Source organism: Mustela erminea, chromosome 4, assembly GCF_009829155.1.
Source record: "Mustela erminea isolate mMusErm1 chromosome 4, mMusErm1.Pri, whole genome shotgun sequence".
In the NCBI taxonomy this organism is placed as follows: domain Eukaryota; kingdom Metazoa; phylum Chordata; class Mammalia; order Carnivora; family Mustelidae; genus Mustela; species Mustela erminea.
In genome coordinates, this window is record NC_045617.1 from 139786641 (window position 1) to 139805831 (window position 19191).

A 19191-nucleotide genomic window follows, 5' to 3' on the forward strand; every position below is an offset into this window, starting at 1 on the left:
TTCTGCGGAGCCGGCGGGGTGCCCAGGGGGTGAAAGGGGGTAGACAGCCTGCAAGCCAGGAGTGGGTGAGGTCATGGCTTAGACGGTGCAGGGAGCCCCCGGAGGAGGCCAGCACCAGGTCTGAAGCACAGCGACTTCAGGGAGGGTTTCCAGGTTCTAAATTGGGGCAACCTTGAGGGAAGGGCGAGTGTCCCTTGGAAGTTTCTCCGCCTCCGGACTGAGGAGCCTGTGTCCCACCAGGGGGCAGCAGCGTCCAACTGTGATGCAGCGGGGGCTTTGGGGAAGGGCAGGGGGCGGGGGTGGGGGTGGGGGTGGGAGGGGGCTGACCTTTTCTTGGGAAAGCCCTAGTTTTCCACATGTTGTGCCCTGCACTTGCCACTTGACCTTGACATACTGCGTGCAGATTGTGCGTGCCCAGGGGTGACAGAAAAACAGCCCATGCGGCCCCACCCCCTTTTCTGAGGCCAGGGCCAAGTTCACGGTTGACTCCCCCCCCCCCCCCTTTTTTTCCCTTTTTTCCTGTGGAGGTGAACTTTCTGTCTCAAGTGTTCCTACGGAGTGCCAGGGGTCCTTTCCCTTACCTGCATTTGGCACCTTCTACGTTTTCTGACTACTGCTTTGGAGACCTTCCCATGAACTGTCTTAGGTTTAGGCTTGGATTCCCTGTCTCCCTCCAGTTTCCCTCCCTCCCTCTCTCTCTCTCTCTTTTTCTTCTAATAAAACACTGATGGGGACAAGGAGGGACAGGGTACTTAGCAGTGGGGTTCTGTACCAACCCTGGGGAACGTCCTGCAAACAGGCAGCCTTCTGATGTAATCCCCTTCTGATTGTGCGTCTTGGTTACGGAAGGGAACCCACGGGTCCTCTTTGTCATCCCAGGCACCTATTTTATAGTTGAGCCTGAGGCTCTGAGAGGTGAGTGTGACAAAGTGAGGGTCCCATAGCTGGTGGCCGAGCAAGGGGAGTTAGGACCCCTGCTCCGCTTGTGTGTGCATGCCCCCTTTATCTGGATCACTAGCCACAGACACTTGGGCTCCCTGCACAGACTAGGAGCAGGCACGCTTTTCAAGGGACCGATTGGTGAAGAAGGTGCCTCGTTAGGTAACGGTCCCTGGTCTTTGGAATCCGCTGTGACATCTTTTCCTTCGCTCTTCTTCCGGGGAGCCTGGCCTGGCCTGGGCTGAGGCTCGGCGGAGGGCGGGAGAGGGACTGCGTCAGGGAAAATGTTGGTGAGGGAGGGATGTGAGAACGTTCAGAGACAGAAATAATCGGAAGCCACTTCAAAGGGTTGTCGGGGTGGGTCTGTGCTCTGGGTTCGTGCTGTTGACATCTGCTGCTGGGGTCGTGGTCATTGCGAGACCTGGCTGGACACTGATCTTCCTCTGCCCCGTCGAAGTCCTGGCAGGGCGGGTGGGGTGGGGGGCAAACCTCCCTTTTTCCCCCCAAGTAAGTCTCAATGTAAGATCCTCCCCCCCCATTTGTTACTGAAAATTGATATAGCGCATCTAAAAAATTTTTATTACAATTCCAATTTTTGAAAAATAGAAAATCCAGCCTAGGTACCCTGCCCTAATTATGCTCTAGCCAACCCCCCTCGCCACCCCACCCCCCCCCCCCCGCCACAATGTTCGCTGTGTGTTCCTTCTGCACAAGTTCCGTGGCTTCCAATATTTAACATTGGGTTTTAGCTTAATGACTTCAGGCTTCTTAAACACACAGGCAGCACTCAAAACCTCTTGGTGCTTCCTTAGGTCAAATCAAGAAGGAGAAGTACACTGAAGTCATTCAGATGCAGACTGCAGGAGAGATAGTAGGTTTCAGTCCATTGTGAGGTCTTCCATGACCTACAGAAGCAGAGTGTGAGGGTGCCGCTAGACTCAGGTAGACCAGATGCCTGATGAGGGCACTGGTGGGGTGACTATTGGGGATGAAATCGGGGAACATGCTGTAGAAAATGCTGCCTCATTCTTTTTTTTTTTTTTTTTTTTTAAGATTTTATTTATTTGACAGAGAGACCGCAAGAGCAGGAACACAAGCAGGGGGAGTGGGAGAGGGAGAAGCAGGCTTCCCACTGAGCAGGGAGCCTGACGCGGGGCTCCATCCCAGGACCCTGGGATCATGACCTGAGCCGAAGGCAGATGCTTAATGTCTGAGCCTCCCAGGTGCCCCGTGCTGCCCACTTCTTACTGCCGCTCTGATGATGAGACTCAGACAAGCTGTGTATGGAGGGTGGTCGTAGTCCGTCATTGGTTACCATTAAGACCGTTAAGGACTGTCCACCGCCTTAGCCTTCAACTGTGTCTCTTTCTCTGAGTGTCCATCTCCCCCCACACAAGCCTTCTTCACTTTTTCCAGAAAGGGAGAGGTCGAGCTTTTCTCCTGATGATGGCTGGGAGCAAGGAGCGGGGCGGGGTGGGGGGGGTCGGATTAGGAGTCGCACGTGGATCCTCCTGGGGCTGATTTTCTCTGAGCTCTTTGCCCTGCGTCTGCTTTTTGTCCTACTGTTGGCGTCTAGGCGCCGGCGCGGATTTTGTCATGCTGGGAGGGATGTTTTCGGGCCACACGGAGTGTGCTGGAGAGGTGATCGAGAAAAACGGGCAGAAGCTGAAGCTGTTCTACGGGATGAGCTCCGACACGGCCATGAAGAAGCACGCGGGGGGCGTCGCTGAATACAGGTGAGCCGCGGACATCAGCGCCGCGGGAAGGAGTCGCAACACGTGGTCCGCTTGTTAAATAGTCCCGGCTTTTATGCAACTGGCATTTGCTGTGTGTGGGGCCCTCAGAAGGCACCAGGGTTCGGGGACGGGATAAAAATGTGACGAAAGGGGGATGTGCGAGCAGGTGGGACTCCTGCGTCCGGGAGGTGACGCTCCAGACTTTCCCAGGGGTCAGGCAGGCAAGGGTCTTTTTGCCTCGTCCTTCCGGTAGAGCCTTCCGAGAGCTCTGAGTGAGCCCCGTCACCGCCCATCTCCAGCCTGGAACGAACTCCGGCTGCAGGCATCGGGTTGAAGCCTGGGTTTCCCATCGCATCTGACAGGCGTGGTGCACACCGCCACATGGAGGTCAGGCCTTTCTGGAAGGTGCCGTGTTTCCCCTATGGCAGGACTCTCACCTGCCTCCAGGCTCTGACGGTTGACACAGGCAGCATTTTTAGCCATTTAATTGTGTTAGCACAGAAGGGATGATATGGCTTCTGCTTTTTTCTTTTTTTTTTAAAACAAATCTGCGATCCCCAAATATAACCCGGCCTTTTCTGTTTCACTTCCATGTTAATTGTCTGCATGTGTGTTTGAAGAACCTCAGGGCAGCACATATCCACTCCGTGGCCCTGTTCCCTAGAAACTGCCGGTGTCTCTCCTCAGCATTAGCTTGAGGACAGGTCGCGGGAGGTGGACTTTCTCACCAGGGAGTCCGCCGGGAGGGAGGGGTTGCCTTTCTCTGGGAAGCCTCGGGCACCTGGGCGGGAGCTCCAACCCTCCCTGGTGGACACCCCGCATTCCCTACCATTCATCCGTCACCCGAAAGCTTATCTCGAGGACACGGGAGGCAGGGGTGTTGTCCGAGGTTCAAGTCCTGCTGGAGGTAAATCTCAGCACCCCACTGAGATTCACGGGGCGGGCGGGAGGCGTGGGATGCTCTCCCAAGTGTTCTGTGCTTCAGTGTGGGGGGACCGGTGGACTGATGTCTGATCTCATTCTCCTCTTATGGGGGGACCTGCGTCAAGATGCCACCGTGTGGGGAAGGCAGGGTGGGAAAGGGGAATAGGGAGCTAGGTCTCACCCGCATCCTGGAAACTTCACAAAGTGAGAACAAAACGTCACATTTTTATCCCTGCTCCTTCCGGTGCAGCCTCAGAAGGCTCTTTCTCCCACATGATGCCCCATGGAGGAGCTGGCATGGGTAATGAGGGTGGGCAGGGGGTCAGTCACTGCCTCAGTGCCCCTCTGGACTTCTGGGGGCCCCCCTGGACCTCAGAAGCTTCACCCTTTACCAGCAACCACTGTCCCTACCCCGGGGCCCGTGTCTGCTATGCGCTGCCACGTTAGGTGGAGCCCTTGTGGTTGGGTGACCGCTAGATGCTTTGCCTGGAGGACACTCGGTACCTCTAGCTACATCTGTTCTGGGTTCTAAGGAAACTAGATCGAAGAGGGCAGACCAGGCTATGCTGCACGCAGCAGCCGAGGCACCGAAAGAAAAAAATCCCCTTCTGTCATTTCAGCAGGGTTTAGACAAAACAGAAAATAGAAGATTCTGGAAGTGGTTTCAGATCTTAGGAGAGGCAGGTGCTAACGGAATTTGAAGCTCAGTCTGGAGGCAGCCGAGCCCTGCAGGCTGCCTATGTTTTTCTCTGTGTCTCTGTCCCTCTGTGACTCTGCCTCCCTGGCTCCCTCCCCTTTCCCTGGCAGTTTGCTGCCCCCTCCCCACAGTTTCCTCACAAGAATCGTCCTCCTTTGATGATGGTATTTAATGAAGGTAAAGCTATTTATGCTTTGCTGGTTCCTTCCCAGCCATTAACCATTTATGCCTCACACTGGCCCTGGGAGACAGATCAAAGTACCTTCATTTACCAGACAAGAGGACGTGAACCTCAGCAATAAACGTCTTGCAAAAGGGGCCGTCACCCATCAGCAAAGAGGCTAGAGTCTCATCTAGATTCTCATCTAGATGAGAATCTAGAGGACTTCCAGTAAGCCCCAGGCAGGCCATGGAAATCTTTCAGAAGTGAAATGGCGGTCATCACGGGCACAAGTGTGTAGGTGTTGGTCTGTGGTCACAGAGTGCGGGGACGTGAGCCGTCTTGGGTGTGGTCAGGGACCGGCATCAGGAGCTCCATGCTCTGAGCCAGCCCCCGAGGCCAGCCCTGGCTGCAGTCAGTGGTTTAGGGAGGGAGATCTCGTCCCACTTCAGGACCGGCTTGCCTGTGTGGATTCCAAGGCACGAGAGTCAATACCATTTTGAAATTCTAGGCGAGGAGCTTCTGATTGAGAGATGCTATCTTTTTTCTAGTTGAGGAGACCAGCTAAAGAAAGCTCCAGAACCATTAGAATTTCTAGATTGCCTGGGCCTCAGATGAGGGCTAGGGTTTTGCATAGATTGGACATTTCCTTCTGGTAACGCCCCTCCGAAGGCAAGTCTGGACCGCATGTCCCTGCTACCTGGGGAGGGGCTTGAGTTGTGCATTTTACAGCTCTTGCTCTATTGAAGCATGGGGCTGCATCCCGATAAACCCATCTTAAGATAAAAATAGGATAAACTGAAATGAGCTTGAGATACCGAACCCACTAAACATCCTTGCTTAGCCTGGGCTACCTTACCTGTGCTCAGAACGCTGACGGTAGCCTGCCATGGGCCAAATCATCCAGCACCGGGCCTGTCTGATAATCAGGGGTTGAAGGTCTCTACTGAGAAACAGACCAGTTGTACGGGTGCAGAGTGCTTGTCCCCCCTCCCAGTCCTCGGGCTGATGTCAGTGCAGCCACCGGGGACGCCCATCACCAGTTAGGATTGTTTGCGCATCACTAGCCTGGGAAAGGATCCAAGTTCAAAATCCGGTTTGCTTTCTACCGAGTGTGTATCGCTCGCCCACTGTGGTGAAGTCAGACCACTGTGAGCGGGAGGCTGGCTGTATTGCTACCTTCTTCCTCCTGATGGTCGTCCTCGAGGACACAGGGTCTGCATGGAGAGCTGGCGTGTGGGAGGGCGAAGCCCTGGGCTTCTGTTGTTGATCAGGGAGGGTGACAAGAAGAGACAGTGGCAGGGGTCACTCGAGCTGATCGGCCCGGGCTCTTCTTCCCCTGGGGCATCTGGGGCTCTGGGTCAGGGGGACACTGGTCTCTGGATGAAGCTAGAGGAGAAGGGCGGCGTTGGTTTCTCTTAGGGGCAGAGTGGAGGCCTGTAAGTGACGGGGTGCCCCTGAGCGAGGAGGGCACTTTGCGGGGGAAGGTGTGTGTCCCTTCTTCCAAAGCCGCTGGTGCCCCGGGCAGCCGGCAGCAAGGCTGTGTGTTTCGGGAGGGGCCTCGCCTTCATCTGAGCTGCTGCTGCGACCACCTACCCCTAGCAGTGTGGGCATTTAGCTCCCGGAGTGTGCCGGGGGGCTGTAGGCTGCTGAAAGGGCTGAAGCTGGGAATCATTCCGGCTGGGTTTGTAAAGGAGGAAAAAAAAAAAAAAAAGCCAGACTCAAAGACAAGCTTCTCTTTTCTTGCAGGGCCTCTGAGGGCAAGACTGTGGAAGTGCCTTACAAGGGGGATGTAGAAAACACAATTCTGGATATTCTTGGGGGACTGAGGTCTACCTGCACTTACGTGGGGGCCGCGAAGCTCAAAGAGCTCAGCAGGAGGGCGACATTCATCCGAGTGACCCAACAGCACAACACTGTGTTCAGCTAACCCTGAGGATGAGGTGACGTCCCGCTCGAGGCAGCGTCCACGCACACCTGCTTGCCCACCGTCCTCGTGTTACATCAGAGCTGCTGGCCGCTCCTGAATGGTGGACTACTGCCTCCTGCTCCCCTCCCTGCCCCCTGGAGGCTTTGGGGCTCCCCTGGTGCCTTCGGGGGGCACTGGAAGCAGGGCATTGACTGGGTCAGTGGTCAGAGCCCAGCTGCCTGGAACTCATAACCTCATTGTTAAAACTAACTCACCTTTTCCTTTCCTTTCCTTTCCTTTTCTTTTCTTCTCTTTCTTTTTAAAGAAAAATGGTTTCACTTTAATATAATGCAATTATCTTAAGACTTGGTGGAGTGCTGGAGTTTGCATTTGCTGGAAACAAGTTGTCAGGGGAGCTGGGGGTTTCCTACCTTCTTCCCCTGCTTGGCCGTTAGCAGTTAAGGCATGGCGGGAGGGGAGGATAGGGGTGGCCGGGCCAGTCAGAGTCACTGGGCTCCCCTTTTCTGCTTTTGGTTGCCAGCAAAGGACCAAAGCACCTGACTAGACCCATGAACTTGAAGAAGTGGTCCCCTTTTGGATCTGAGGTATGGTGACGTGTCTCCACCACCTGCATTACACGTGCCTTTTGGAATCAGGTGTCTGGCACTCTGGGGTCAATGTTGCTTTGGGGATACCGTCCCTCTCCTGGTTTTTCAGTGAGTTTTGTTTTCCCTCCTCTCTTCCCTCCTCAGTCCCAACCGGTCAGGTTGGCCTCTCTCTTAAAGAGAACAGACATTATTTTGAAGTTCACGAGATGTTTTCTTCAAAGGCCATCCACCAAAAAATTGGCAAGTGGAATCCTTCCTGAAAAACAGCCAAAACCTTGACCAGCAGTTTTCTACAAGTCATTGGTTGAAAATAGGAGTTAGAACTAGTCCCTTGTCAAGGCCATTCATACTTTTGAGGAAGGACCACATGGTGTTCACTGACTGGTGACAATGGTATTTTCTTGGAGAATGGACCCATGGCCTTGGAGGAATCCTGCTGCTGACTATGCTTGTGAACATGGATTTATTAATGATGACTGGCCACTGCTTCTGGAGTGTTCCTCGAGCAGTAGGACTGGAAAGTATATGCAGGCCAGGATGTTTTGCTTTATTTTCTTTTGAACGAGGCTTAATGAAGCAGACACAAGAGTCCATTTTCCTTGAAAAAGCAAATGACTACCCTGGAGTAGAGAAGGGTCACGCGTGCTGCTGTTTAAGGACAAATGAATGGCCCGAGGCCTGTGGTGAACTGCCACCACATCAAGGGTCCATCCAGCCCATAATGTTCCAGGAGAGTCTAGGTCCGTTTGCTGGACCACTTAAAGGTCCAGCAATGTGAACTCTGTTGTCACACTTTTACCCCCCTTCGATCCACTGAAGATAGTTCTTGTACTTGTGGAGACCTAAATGGGCCAGCCTTTTGCGATGAAGGGCTGGAGAATGTTTAACATAAGGAGAGGGATGTGGGGTTTGCCTGGAGGCGCCCCCCTTCTCTGTTGGCTAGTCTGAGGTTTGAGGCACCTGTGGAAGATAGTTTCTGCTTAAGTCCTTCAGTGTGTTGGTTTTAAGAGATTCTCTGTTGCAAAATAAGGGAGAGAAGGAAAGGAAAGGTCTTAAACCCATTCCAAATGCACCAGCCGTAGTAAGGGGGACTTTGAGGGCACACCCCTGCCTGAGCTCGGGCTGGCCCCCAGAGGGAGTGGTCTGGGAGGGGGACCCCCAGCAGCCCGCTGGAGGCTGTGCTCTTTTCAGAGACCTGTTGCCCGCTCCATCCAGCTCGTGTACAGATTGTGCATCTTTGTTTCCACGAGCTGGAAGCAGGTCCTTGAGCTCACCTACTTTTTAGGGAAGTGAATCACTTTGAAGCAGAGATTTTTGCAAAAAAGCACCCCAAAAGCTCCATTATGCTTTGCTTTAGTCAGTTCATCTCTGCCTCCCATGTTCAGGGGTGCAGGGGAGCCCCGTGCTGGGGGCGCCTTCAGACCTGGTATCAGGCAGGATACCTGAGTGTCTGCTGCAACTTGCAAGCCTTCCTGTGCAGGAGTCGGGGTGGGGGCGGGGTCTGTGAATGAGATGCCCTTCACCTTAGCAGCACCTGCATGGTGCACCTTTCTTCAGCACTGACATTCACAGCACTCAGGACTTCAACTCTGAGTCCCAAGAGGAGAGTCGGGGCGAGATGTCCCCAGACGCTCACCAGGAAGGCAGCAAAAGGAAAGGCATCACCCCCGCCGCCCTGGGCTCAGAGGAAACTCTGAATTTGACCCCGAGAATTCCCTTCCACCTCCGCAGCATCTTAAGGCTGGAAGGATCCTATGGCCACATGCACAGAGGGGGCAGAGGGGTTCCCGTGCCTGGGTCCTGGGAGGATTACTTCGTGGGGCAACGGCTGAGTGGGCACCGTGAACGCCCCCAATGCTGTACCCTTGAGACAAATAGACTCCCCCCATGTGCATGCAGGGAGGCCCCTGGCTTGTGGAATTTCTGTCAGGCACAAACTGAAGGAACTTTCCTCTGCAATTAGACCCAGAACCAGCGTATAGCAACATTGTTCCAGAATGTTATCGATGACGCTACAGGAGTCCCATGAAGCTGCCAAATGCTGTTCAGAAACAAATCTCTCTTGTCAACAGCATGGTTCAGATAGAAATAAAACACGAACTGAGTAAGTCGAAACATGGGCTGTCGAAATGTGCCTTTTATCGCGGACCTCATCTAGGGCATAACCACAACATCTCTCCTCCCCCTACCTCCCCCTCCAAAAAAGCAGTAGGAAAACCGGTGCCTTGTGACCCTCCCCAGCACACACCGACCCGGTGCTCATAGTGGGGGCGAAGTGCGGGATTCCATTTTTTCCTCAGTTGCCTCTTCTCTTCAAGGATCTGACACAGAAGGACACACGTTTGCAATTGGCACTGTTATTTTATTAGTACGAGTATACTGAAACAATAAACTTGTACTGGTATACAGACAATTTATTTAAAACAATTTTGTTCAAATTTTGAATCAAACATTGTTTTATTATAATAATGAAATAATTTCTACCTAGAAAACCTGCAAGCACCATCAAAGAAAGGGACCATAAAATTCAATAAACAGACTCGAGTGTATCCTACAAATAGACACACCACGATTAGAAAATAGAATATGAATTCTTCCATTTTTTTTTTAATATTTGTTTTAAAAAAGCTAGTGCAAGTACAATATTTTACACTGGAATTACAGAGAGTATGCACGCATATGGAAAAAAGTTCTCCTGTCACAATAAAAGCTCTTAACTATGTATGCACTTAAAATTTTCTTTTCAATAAGGTGCAAAACATTCCTTCCCTAGTTCTCCTCTGTACTGGCCATATCAGTCTGATAGTGCCCTCAAAGTTCTGGCGTCTCTTTTCCCTTGGCCGGTGGGAGGCATACAATTGGAAGTTCGGCGGGTAATGATCTGATTGTAAAACAGACTAAGGTACGAATCTCGGAGATGGCCCTGGAGCCAGAAGTTAGGACTGTCTTACCCAAAGGCCCCCCAAAATACTGGGCAGGGTTCTCCTGAAATCTCCATTCACTTTACACTAAATGGGTTTACAGGTGAAGACCCAGGAGGAAGAAACGGCCCTAATAAGCCAAAAGGGCAGTATTCACAGAACTGAACATAACAGGTGTTAAGTTCAGGGTTCACTGACTGAACAATTTACCCCACTCCTGGACCCAAGGATGCCTTAAAGATTCAGTGGTTCGGGTAAGAACCAGAGGACACCTACACCCCCAACTTCTTGGTAACTGCTCTGTAAAGACCCGGCTCTATGCCAGTGTCCGGCATCTCAAGACTTGACATTCCGGAGGACAGGATGTTACCCCGGCAAGGATTACTGTAAACAGCACTTCCAACGCAGGCCTTCAGACTGGCCATGGAAAAGGAGACAGGCTCGTTGGCTATCCAGACAGCAAACGAACACACAAACTAAAGGGGAAGAAAACTTGGGCAAAGTCTCCAATTATCTGCAGTGGAAGACTTAAGTCCTTTCAGATAAGAAAAGTTACGGAAATTCTTAGAGACCCTTACCGTATACATACTACCTATCGGCCAAATGCACTTAATTTTAATACAGCTGAACCGTTTGTTTGCAAGTCACGAAGGACATGAAAAGCTGAAGCCACTGTCCACTCCCGTCATCGTACAGGTGAATGTCAGCCACCAGAAGCCTTGCATTTTAAAGAGTAAGGGAGGGGCTGAGATCCTGAATTTTAAGAACTGTATGTGGGTGTGTTTAATGCTCCCGCGCGGCTGTCCAGTTTCCACTGGCTGCCTTGATTTGGGGACAAAATGGGACTCTTCCGAAAAGTTGCTCTACATTGATTTTGGCCTCAAGATTAAAGGAAAAAACCCCCCACACTAAAGTAAAACGAGGCATTGAAATTGAAGTTCATGTTTGAGCCCCCCATTTAAATGAGGTGTCGGGGGGCGGGGGGAAGAAGGCGGAGCGTTGTTTGTTTGTTTGTTTGTTGTCCTCATAATGAGTTCTGTTTTTCTGGTAGCTAGGATCTCTTGTTACAAACACTTCTTGTTCAGGATTATATTCTTTGGGTTTATTGGAACAAGACGTGTAGAGGATGTCAAAAGTGATCTCTGGAGAAAAAAGGAGTTGCAAGGACTTGAGAGTTTAAACCAAGAAAGGAGCTCAGAGAAGTACTTTCAGCACAGGAATGAACAGCATTCTCAAACTGCAGAATACAGAGTTGCCCTCCCTCGGAAGAGGGCTCTATGTAACAAAAACATAAAGGAAGTGTGGGTAGAGTTTAAGAGCCTTTTCTGTAGTAATTCTTCCAGGCCATAACCTCACAAATCTGATTATTTGAGACATAACAGTTTTCTATATACAAAAAACAAAAAACCAAAAAAAAAACAAAAAAACAAAAAAAAACTCAAACATGTAACTTTCAACCTTTATGCTTTTTTTTTTTTTTTTTTTACAAACAGGGTATGAAACTCATTGTTTCAACAGATCCATGTCTTTAGAACACTGAATGAATCATTTCGACATTCATTTTTCTTTTGTGCAATTTTCAAGAACATTACCTGTACTCCTCAAAATGAGTGCTTCAAAATTTTTTCTTCTTCAGCTTCTCAAATTAGGTGTACATTAAAAAAAGAGAGAGAGAGAGAGAGAGAGAGAGAAAGCAAGTTCCCACAAGGTATAGTGCTACAAGAAAAGATCCTATCCCGTAAGGTAACATATTTGAAGCGAGGTCATCTATGTAAAAGAAATCTCAGCTCCGGAGTGGAGGTGTGCAAATTCTTTGGAATTTCCCTATCAACAGAAACACAACACTGTCCGTGGAAAAAAAGAGGAAACCAACCCAACACAATAGCATATGCACGTATGTGCTTTATAAAAAAGTATATTTTCTGTATATTTATTACTTGATGTGTTCCTAAATTCTCTATTTCAGAAATTCTGGGTTAAAAACACAAAGGTGGAAGCAAAGGCTTCCAGTCCACTTTAAAAAAGAAAGCGTAACTTCCTTTCCTTTTAGATCCCCACCGAAGGCGCTGGATTGGGCGCTGGATTGAGACGGCCGGCCCGTCTTTCACCTGGAATCATCGTGGGTGACTAGGAAACAGAAGTGCAAAGCCTTCTGGGAGAGAACAGACCAGTTTGTCGAGCTGCTTGTGGGTTCCGGAGACGGTAGCCATGACAACCAGCACAGCTCACAAAGCCTGGCCTCCCGTCCCAAGAGCTCTGCTGCTTCTCCCACATCTGAAATAGCATGGCATTAGTGTCTTCAAAAGCATTTTGAGATTTTTTTTTTTTCTCTACGAAAGAAATAGGTTTCCTTAGCAGTCACGGATGTTAAAAGGGTACTGTCAATTGTTTCCTTAAAAAACAAACAAACAAAAAGAATTCCAAAGCGACAACAACAAAAATAAATTTTGGCAACACATTTCAGTAAAGATCAAAACTATGTGCAAAGAGTGAATTTTATGATTACTAGGAGCTACTGTTCCTCATGAACACGCAGCATGATATTGCAATGTATGCCGTATCTAAGGGGTAATCCACACGATGCAGGAAATCTACACATTCCTCGGAGTTATGCAACCGTACTCCAGAGCAGGCGAAATGCTGCTTCTGGACACACCAGTGTGCCACACACACGCCAGCCCCGTCCCTGAGTAAGAGGTGAGAAAGGTTTCGCAGAGTTCCTTGTAGGGGAGAAAAAGAGGGATGCTGCCACTTCCTCGTGGGGAGAGAAAAGCGCAACACACTCACCTAACAGAAAACACAGGGGGCACCATTCAGAGTCAGCAATGGGGATCAACAGCCACGGGAGAAAAAAAAAAAAAAATCCCATACCAGGCCAGGTTGAGTTGGCGGGGGCGGGGGGGGACACCAAAAAACTGACCGACATAGAAAATTATCCCCAAGTCTGAACAAAAATGCAATTTGGATTTCCACTTTACAAGGTTTGAGGTAAGTGGCATCCTTGTCTGTATCCCCCACCCCTCCCCAATGTGGCCCAGACAAACTTGAAATGATTCTTAAGTGAGACATCCTAAGGAACAGTCATTTTACGTATTTAGAAATCCCTATAAAGAGAGGTTCCTGTTTGTTGGTTTCTTTTTCTTTTTTTTTTTATTCCTTTTCGCCCTGACTGATTTCTTGGTGATTGTGTTTCGTTGTAAACGCAAAAGGCCTGCTGTTAGTACTTTAGAAATGGAAAACAGGAGAGAAAGAAAGAACTAAAGATGGCTAACTATTGCAAAGTGGACACCGTACAGAGGCACATGGCTGATCCTCGTTAAGCTTTTCGGCAGCAGAGAATGTCTACGCCTGTCATTGTTAGGTTTGCTACACAGGAGTGGGGACCAAGGCCACCCCGGGCTCACCAATGTCTGCCAACGAGACGAGGTTCCCTGTCCTCTGGATGTTCTTCCTATTGAAGAGAAAGCTGCCGCAGAGGACCGGTAACCATTGTTTGCAGGTGGCCCCTCCATGGCCACTGGCCGCATGTTCACAGCGTGCACACACACAAGCACACACACACATCGGGCCACACTCCCTGCCCATGCCCAGAGGAACGGCTCAAAGCGTCAAGGACACAGACCGAGGAAGGAGGAACCTGCCCGCTCTGGAAAACACCGTGGAGATGGAATGGGTCGATCCTGGTTCTAGTTGCTCCTGGGGGCACCTGAGAAACGAACCTGCCTCTGCCCTCTCCATACTGCATACTATTCCTCGTGGCCACGGGGAGACTGCAGCTCGTCCCTTGCTCTCCTCCAGTGGCTCTTTTCTGCGACGTGGTGACAGACACAAGGGGCTCCCGAAAGCTCCCAGTCCCAGTCCCAGCCCCAGCCCCAGCCCTCCACATCCTGGGCGGGAGCTCGCTGTGGGAAGCTCTCCCCTTCCTGGTTCCTCCCCTCCAGCCCCTCTCTGGCCAGAACAGGGATGATGGGCCCAACAGGGGATGAGTGTTCCCTAGAGCACACTGGTCGGGCCTCTTGGCACGGGAGGTATTGCACGCGCTACAAAAGCCAAGAGAATGAAATGGGACAATGTTTAGAGAGAACCCATGACTGGGTTATTCCTATACCTGAAATAGAAGCACAAAAATTAATGGTGATGTTCCTATTGCTGCAAACCATGTATGTTTTCCCATTTTAGTGTCGGTGTTGAGGATCCAGTTAGTTCAGTACTGGAAGTTAAACTGAAAGGTGGTGTGTGTGTGTGTGTGTGTGTGTGTGTGTTTCTGCGTCCACGTGAGTTTCTGTAAATAGTGGTACTGATGAGGACAGAGTCTCTATATGGTAGCCCCGTATTCCTCTTACCATCAAAGGTTACAGAAGGAAAAGAAAAACAAAACCTAATCGTCGCAAGTGCCCTGAGCAGAATATATGGAAGATTAAGCAAGTTCTCTGAGCAGAAACGTTAAAAAAAAAAATATATATATAGCACTAAATAAGCAGTATGACCCCAAGTATGGGCTCACCCAGCTCTCTGTCAGCATGCTGAGAGGGTAATGAAATCCACAGAAAGTCAAGGACCAGTTCTAGCTGTTCTAAACCTATTCAAATGTTTTTGGTACATCCCAGAAAACGGTTTATAAATATCATTAGTTCTGGTGAGAGCTCAATATAATGGAATACTCGACAGCCAAAATGTGGGTCGACATCAGAATTTTTTTTTTTTCAAATTTGTGAAATGCAAGAAGTACTCCTTTCAGTGGTAAAAGAAAAATCCAATTAAGTATTTAGTATTTGTTCAGAGAGACTGCAGCCATTCCAAGTAAGAATATTTAAAAATTTCTCCCTACTTATAAAACTATTTTTTTAAAAAGCACTTTAAGACACTCACTCAAAACCCACAAACAATGTTTCAGGTCTCTGGGGATGAAAATTTTAAACTGTGAAATATACCCTTTCTGGGTTTGTACCAAACATTAAAATCTTGATTTGATTTCCGGTGGAAAAAAAAAAAGTCATTCTGAAAATAACAGTAATTTCAACAATGATAAAGTAATTTTTTTTAAAAAAACTTGATCACATATATAAATGTCTTTATGGAAAACTTTCTTAATGAGTCTGAAGAAAATTCTCAGAGTTGTCCTGCTATGACCTTTTTTTTTTTTTTTTTTTTTTTTGTGACAGATGTGGTAGAAAGACCAAAATGAATTTTGAAAGGAACATAACCTTATAAAACGGCCTAGAGTTTAGGCAGGTTAGAAAGTAATTTTGCTACATTTATTTATGCTCGTTCAGTCCCCCAAACCTTTCCCACAATGTTATTGGATAAAAACTGCAGGAATATCACACAAATTATAAACTCAAGATGTGCAAATTGCAAGGCTCTTTAAAAGTTCATCTTAAAAAGAAAAACACTGGACAAAAATGAGTATTCTTTTTTCCATCCCTTTTCTCTCAGTTTCTCTGCCAGCTCTGCATAGGCCTTTAATTCTTTCTCAAACGTCAAAGTGAAAAGTGCCTTCTGTGAGGCGGTACTCGGTGGCCATTGTCACGTACTAGTTCATAATTCACATTCACCCCTTTAAACCACATTGAAACTTCCAATATCTTGCTCGTGAGAAACTCTGCAGAGCTGAAATGTAGTTACAGTGTTGGAAAAAAAAAAAGAAAGCAACTTAGTTTTTTTGTTTTGTTTTGTTTTTTTCTTCCCAAAGAGTTTAAAGGGAGATACAGTACTTGTTGAATGATAGACCAAGATGCTTGGTAATAAAGTGTGAACAGCATTTTAAGTGCTTAGAGATAGTAATATATATGCTCATCTTCAAAATCTAATTCCTCAGTCACACTGGAATCTGAAAAAAGTGGCACCCGAGTTGTCCATAGTCATGAACTATAAACAGTACTAAAGTTAAAAGACGAGATTTGCAAACCCAATGCAAGAGCTCCCGCGGCTCTCTGAAGGGCAGTTCGCGCCTACCTCTTGGGAGCGAAGTCAAAGTGATAACCTGATTGGTTTTCCTAACACTGCACGGAATCCAGAGTGGGTGTCCGCCCTCTGCCACCCCGGCCGCCGCCCCACCCCCCCACCCCCCACCGTGCAGGGCACTGGCCAGCAGGAGCTGCCCAGCCCACCGGGACACCCCGGAGACATCACTGCGCTAGTAAAGCAGAAACGAAATCCCACGTGTGGCAGTTGCTCTAAAAAAATATCAGTGCAGTCAGGCCCCATAGGGGGAAATATATATCTATAGGATTAAAAGTTGCTTTTATTGTAAAATATGTTGGGGGGTGGGGGGGAAGGATCTTCTGCACGGTTAGCTTCCCATCTGCTGTCTGAGTGAGGCCCCCGATCGGGCCCTGCTGAGTTCCTGTGTTGGTTTTGCCGGGAGAACCTCACCAGGACCTTCCCCCTGGACCTCCAGTCCCGCGCTGAGGGCCGGAGAGAGTGGGCCGGAGGGAGGCAGAGGGAAGGGGAACCTCCCTGGCCATGCACCTGTGCCCCCCACGTGCACGCACCCCCGCGGGAGCACACGCACGCGCGCACGTCCGCACCCCGGACTGCTCCCTGCCCCGCAGAACTTCTCTGGGAAAGCGGCGGAAGTCAGCGCCCGGTGGAGGCTTCTGTGTGGCTGGAAAAGGCAGGTGCTCGGAAGCCACATTTCGTTTCTACCAGGACGCCCCAGAGCCTGCGCGGGGAGGGAGGGGGGGTGGCCTGCCCTGGCCGTCCCCCCTCCACCCCCCAACCTGCCACTGTCACTGCCAGACACTCCCGGAAAAGCAAGTGCACCCATCTCCTGCGCACCACCGGCTGTAACTCTAATGACAAGGTTAGAACAGAAACCTAAAGAGGGTAACATGTAAATACTGTGTTATTTAGCCTACAGTACAGTAATCTGGATACAAATGATAAGGGAGAGCCGAATTTCCTTTCCCCACACTGCCTCTACTTGCCTACATTAGACCGGCCTTCAATGCAAATCTTAACCTCCTGAGGAATTAGAGAAGGCTTAGGAAGAGTCAAAGGTGGCTCGTCTTCTGACTTCTCCAGTTTGCGGGTCTCCGGAGCCGACCACCTCCTCTTCCTCGTTGCCATGGGCTTGCTGGGTTCTGTTTTGGTGAGCAAGGGCGCTGCGGGCAATCCTATTTTCTCCGGAAACTTGAGTTCGCCATTCTCAGACAGCATCTGGGCACTTCCCTGGTTGATGCCGTTCTCCTGCTCGGCGTACCTGTGTCTGCTGCCTGCCAGGATGTCGGTCTTTGAATGCTTCAGCAGGACGCTGGCGGGATCCACGGGCGGGCCCTTTTTAACAGAGCCGTTCTTCAGGTTCTTGAGGGTCAGCGAGATGCAGACATCCCCAACTGAGAGTTTGGAACACGGCAGATCAAAGAGCTGGCTGGTTCTCTCCGGGCAGCAGGATGACCAGCCCTGTCCAAACACAAAAAAAGGGTACTCTACCAAAACCTCCACGCTGACCTGTGGAAACAGTGAGAGACAGGGAAAAGGACGGTGAAGACATTTTCTTCCTGTTTTAGGTCATACACATCCACATGTGCATGAGCCAGATTTGGGGGGATGCGAGAAGACTTAGCTTTTCTTCCTCATCCACCAATACAAGCCTCATCCACCAACACACACAGTTGAGGCTCTTAATTATTGACCACGTATGGGTGTTGGTTAGGCGCCAGTAAAAGCCCCTTTAGTGTTCAAAATATTATATTATTTTTTAAGATTTTATTTGTCAGAGTGAGCACAGGCAGACAGAGTGGCAGGCAGAGGCAGAGGAAGAAGCAGGCTCCCTGCTGAGCAAGGAGCCCGATGTGGGACTCGATCCCAGGACGCTGGGATCATGACCTGAGCCGAAGGCAGCTGTTTAACCAACTGAGCCACCCAGGTGTCCCTCAAAATATTATTTTATGGGGCACCTGGGTGGCTCAGTGGGTTAAGCCGCTGCCTTCGGCTCAGGTCATGATCTCAGGGTCCTGGGATCGAGTCCCGCGTCGGGCTCTCTGCTCAGCAGGGAGCCTGCTTCCTTCTCTCTCTCTCTCTGCCTACCTCTCAGTGTACTTGTGATTTCTCTCTGTCAAGTAAATAAATAAAATCTTTAAAAAAAAATATTATTTTATGAAGTATCAGCTTTCTAGCTGGCCTCCTTTAGAACAGATGGATGGGCCCCCAAGGATGCGGAACAGGTACTTAGGGTTCAGCACTGAGCAAGTCTCTGTTGGTGACTGGAGCTCAAGATACAGTCCTGCACTTTATCCGATCACTGGGTAAACACTATTCTCATGTATAACAGAGCTAATTAGAGTGAACTTGTATCCAGGCTCCCGTAGGCAGCGCTTACCTGTTTATCATTGTATCCCTTGCTCCGAAAAGGGACCCTGGCACATGGTTGAAGCTTCGTATTTATTGGATAATGAGTGTGTACTCAGGAACTGAGGGGAGCAGAACCACTGAAGGCTGGAGTAAAGAGGAAGAGCTTTCCTGGGACCCCGAAGGCTGGGCAGCATGTGGAGAGGTTTGAGGAGTGGACAGTGTTGGGTAGAGGGTAAAATTTAGGACACAGAGGGCTCGTGGACTTGGCCCATCCAAGGTCAAGTACCAGGTACTCGAATGAGCCTGTGCACTGGTTTGAAGACAGAAATCTAAAGTGGGGGAAGCTCAGTATCCTCTCAAGAGTTTGCTGTTTTCTCTACCACCATGTGCCATGTGCGCACTGTGCTAAGGAAATAAACTGAAAATCCAGTCCTAAAGTAGTTCACAATCAGGTGGGCAAACGGGCACATGAACATAATTGCGGATCAACGTGGTGAGTAGGGTTATAATACCTGAATACCAATATTAAGTTGCTGGAGGGCAGAGGAAAGGCATAGGCCAGTTTGAAGACGAGGTGACTAAGGAAGTCTTCCCGGGTAAGAATACACTGTGCTAAGTTTTGAAACACTGGGGGGCGGAGTACAGGTGTGGATGCAAGGAGAAGACACTCCTGGAAGTAGGGATAGGTGAGCAAAGGCAGGGAGATAGTGTCCAGTGAAAATCCTACTGTTACCATTAAACCAGGCTGAAAGGCACTTGAGGTTCAAACAGTTTAATTTTCATAGAAATTTATTATCTTTGACTTTATGCTATATAAAAAAAGAAAAAAAAAACAATGAAGTAGGTTCAAAGAGTCAGCTTCCAATAGCTTTTCTCAGGGTGGTACACTAGATAGTCTGGAACACTCTTCTCACTGAGGACAACTAAATACTCTGAACAAAAACCAAGCAAACAAAAACTAAGGGAAAAATGTAAAACATGATTTTTTTTTATGGCATTAGA

The 19191-nt window shown here is 49.3% G+C and overlaps 2 protein-coding genes across 10 annotated transcripts in view; one reads left to right on the top strand and one right to left on the bottom strand.

The window, feature by feature from the left end:
• Positions 1-9088, top strand: part of GMPR (guanosine monophosphate reductase) — a 46468-nt gene extending 37380 nt beyond the window's left edge. Inside the window, exons 8-9 of the mRNA XM_032341176.1 lie at positions 2516-2675; positions 6206-9088. Of these exons, the coding sequence (XP_032197067.1) occupies positions 2516-2675; positions 6206-6386 (341 nt within the window). The 3' untranslated portion in view covers positions 6387-9088. The remainder of the gene's footprint in view (positions 1-2515; positions 2676-6205) is intronic.
• A 2272-nt stretch (positions 9089-11360) lies between these two features.
• Positions 11361-19191, bottom strand: part of ATXN1 (ataxin 1) — a 400612-nt gene continuing 392781 nt past the window's right edge. For all 9 annotated transcript variants that reach the window (XM_032341167.1, XM_032341168.1, XM_032341169.1 and 6 more), the window contains one exon: positions 11361-17346. In XM_032341167.1, coding sequence (XP_032197058.1) covers positions 16816-17346 — 531 coding nt within the window. In that variant the 3' untranslated portion in view covers positions 11361-16815. The remainder of the gene's footprint in view (positions 17347-19191) is intronic.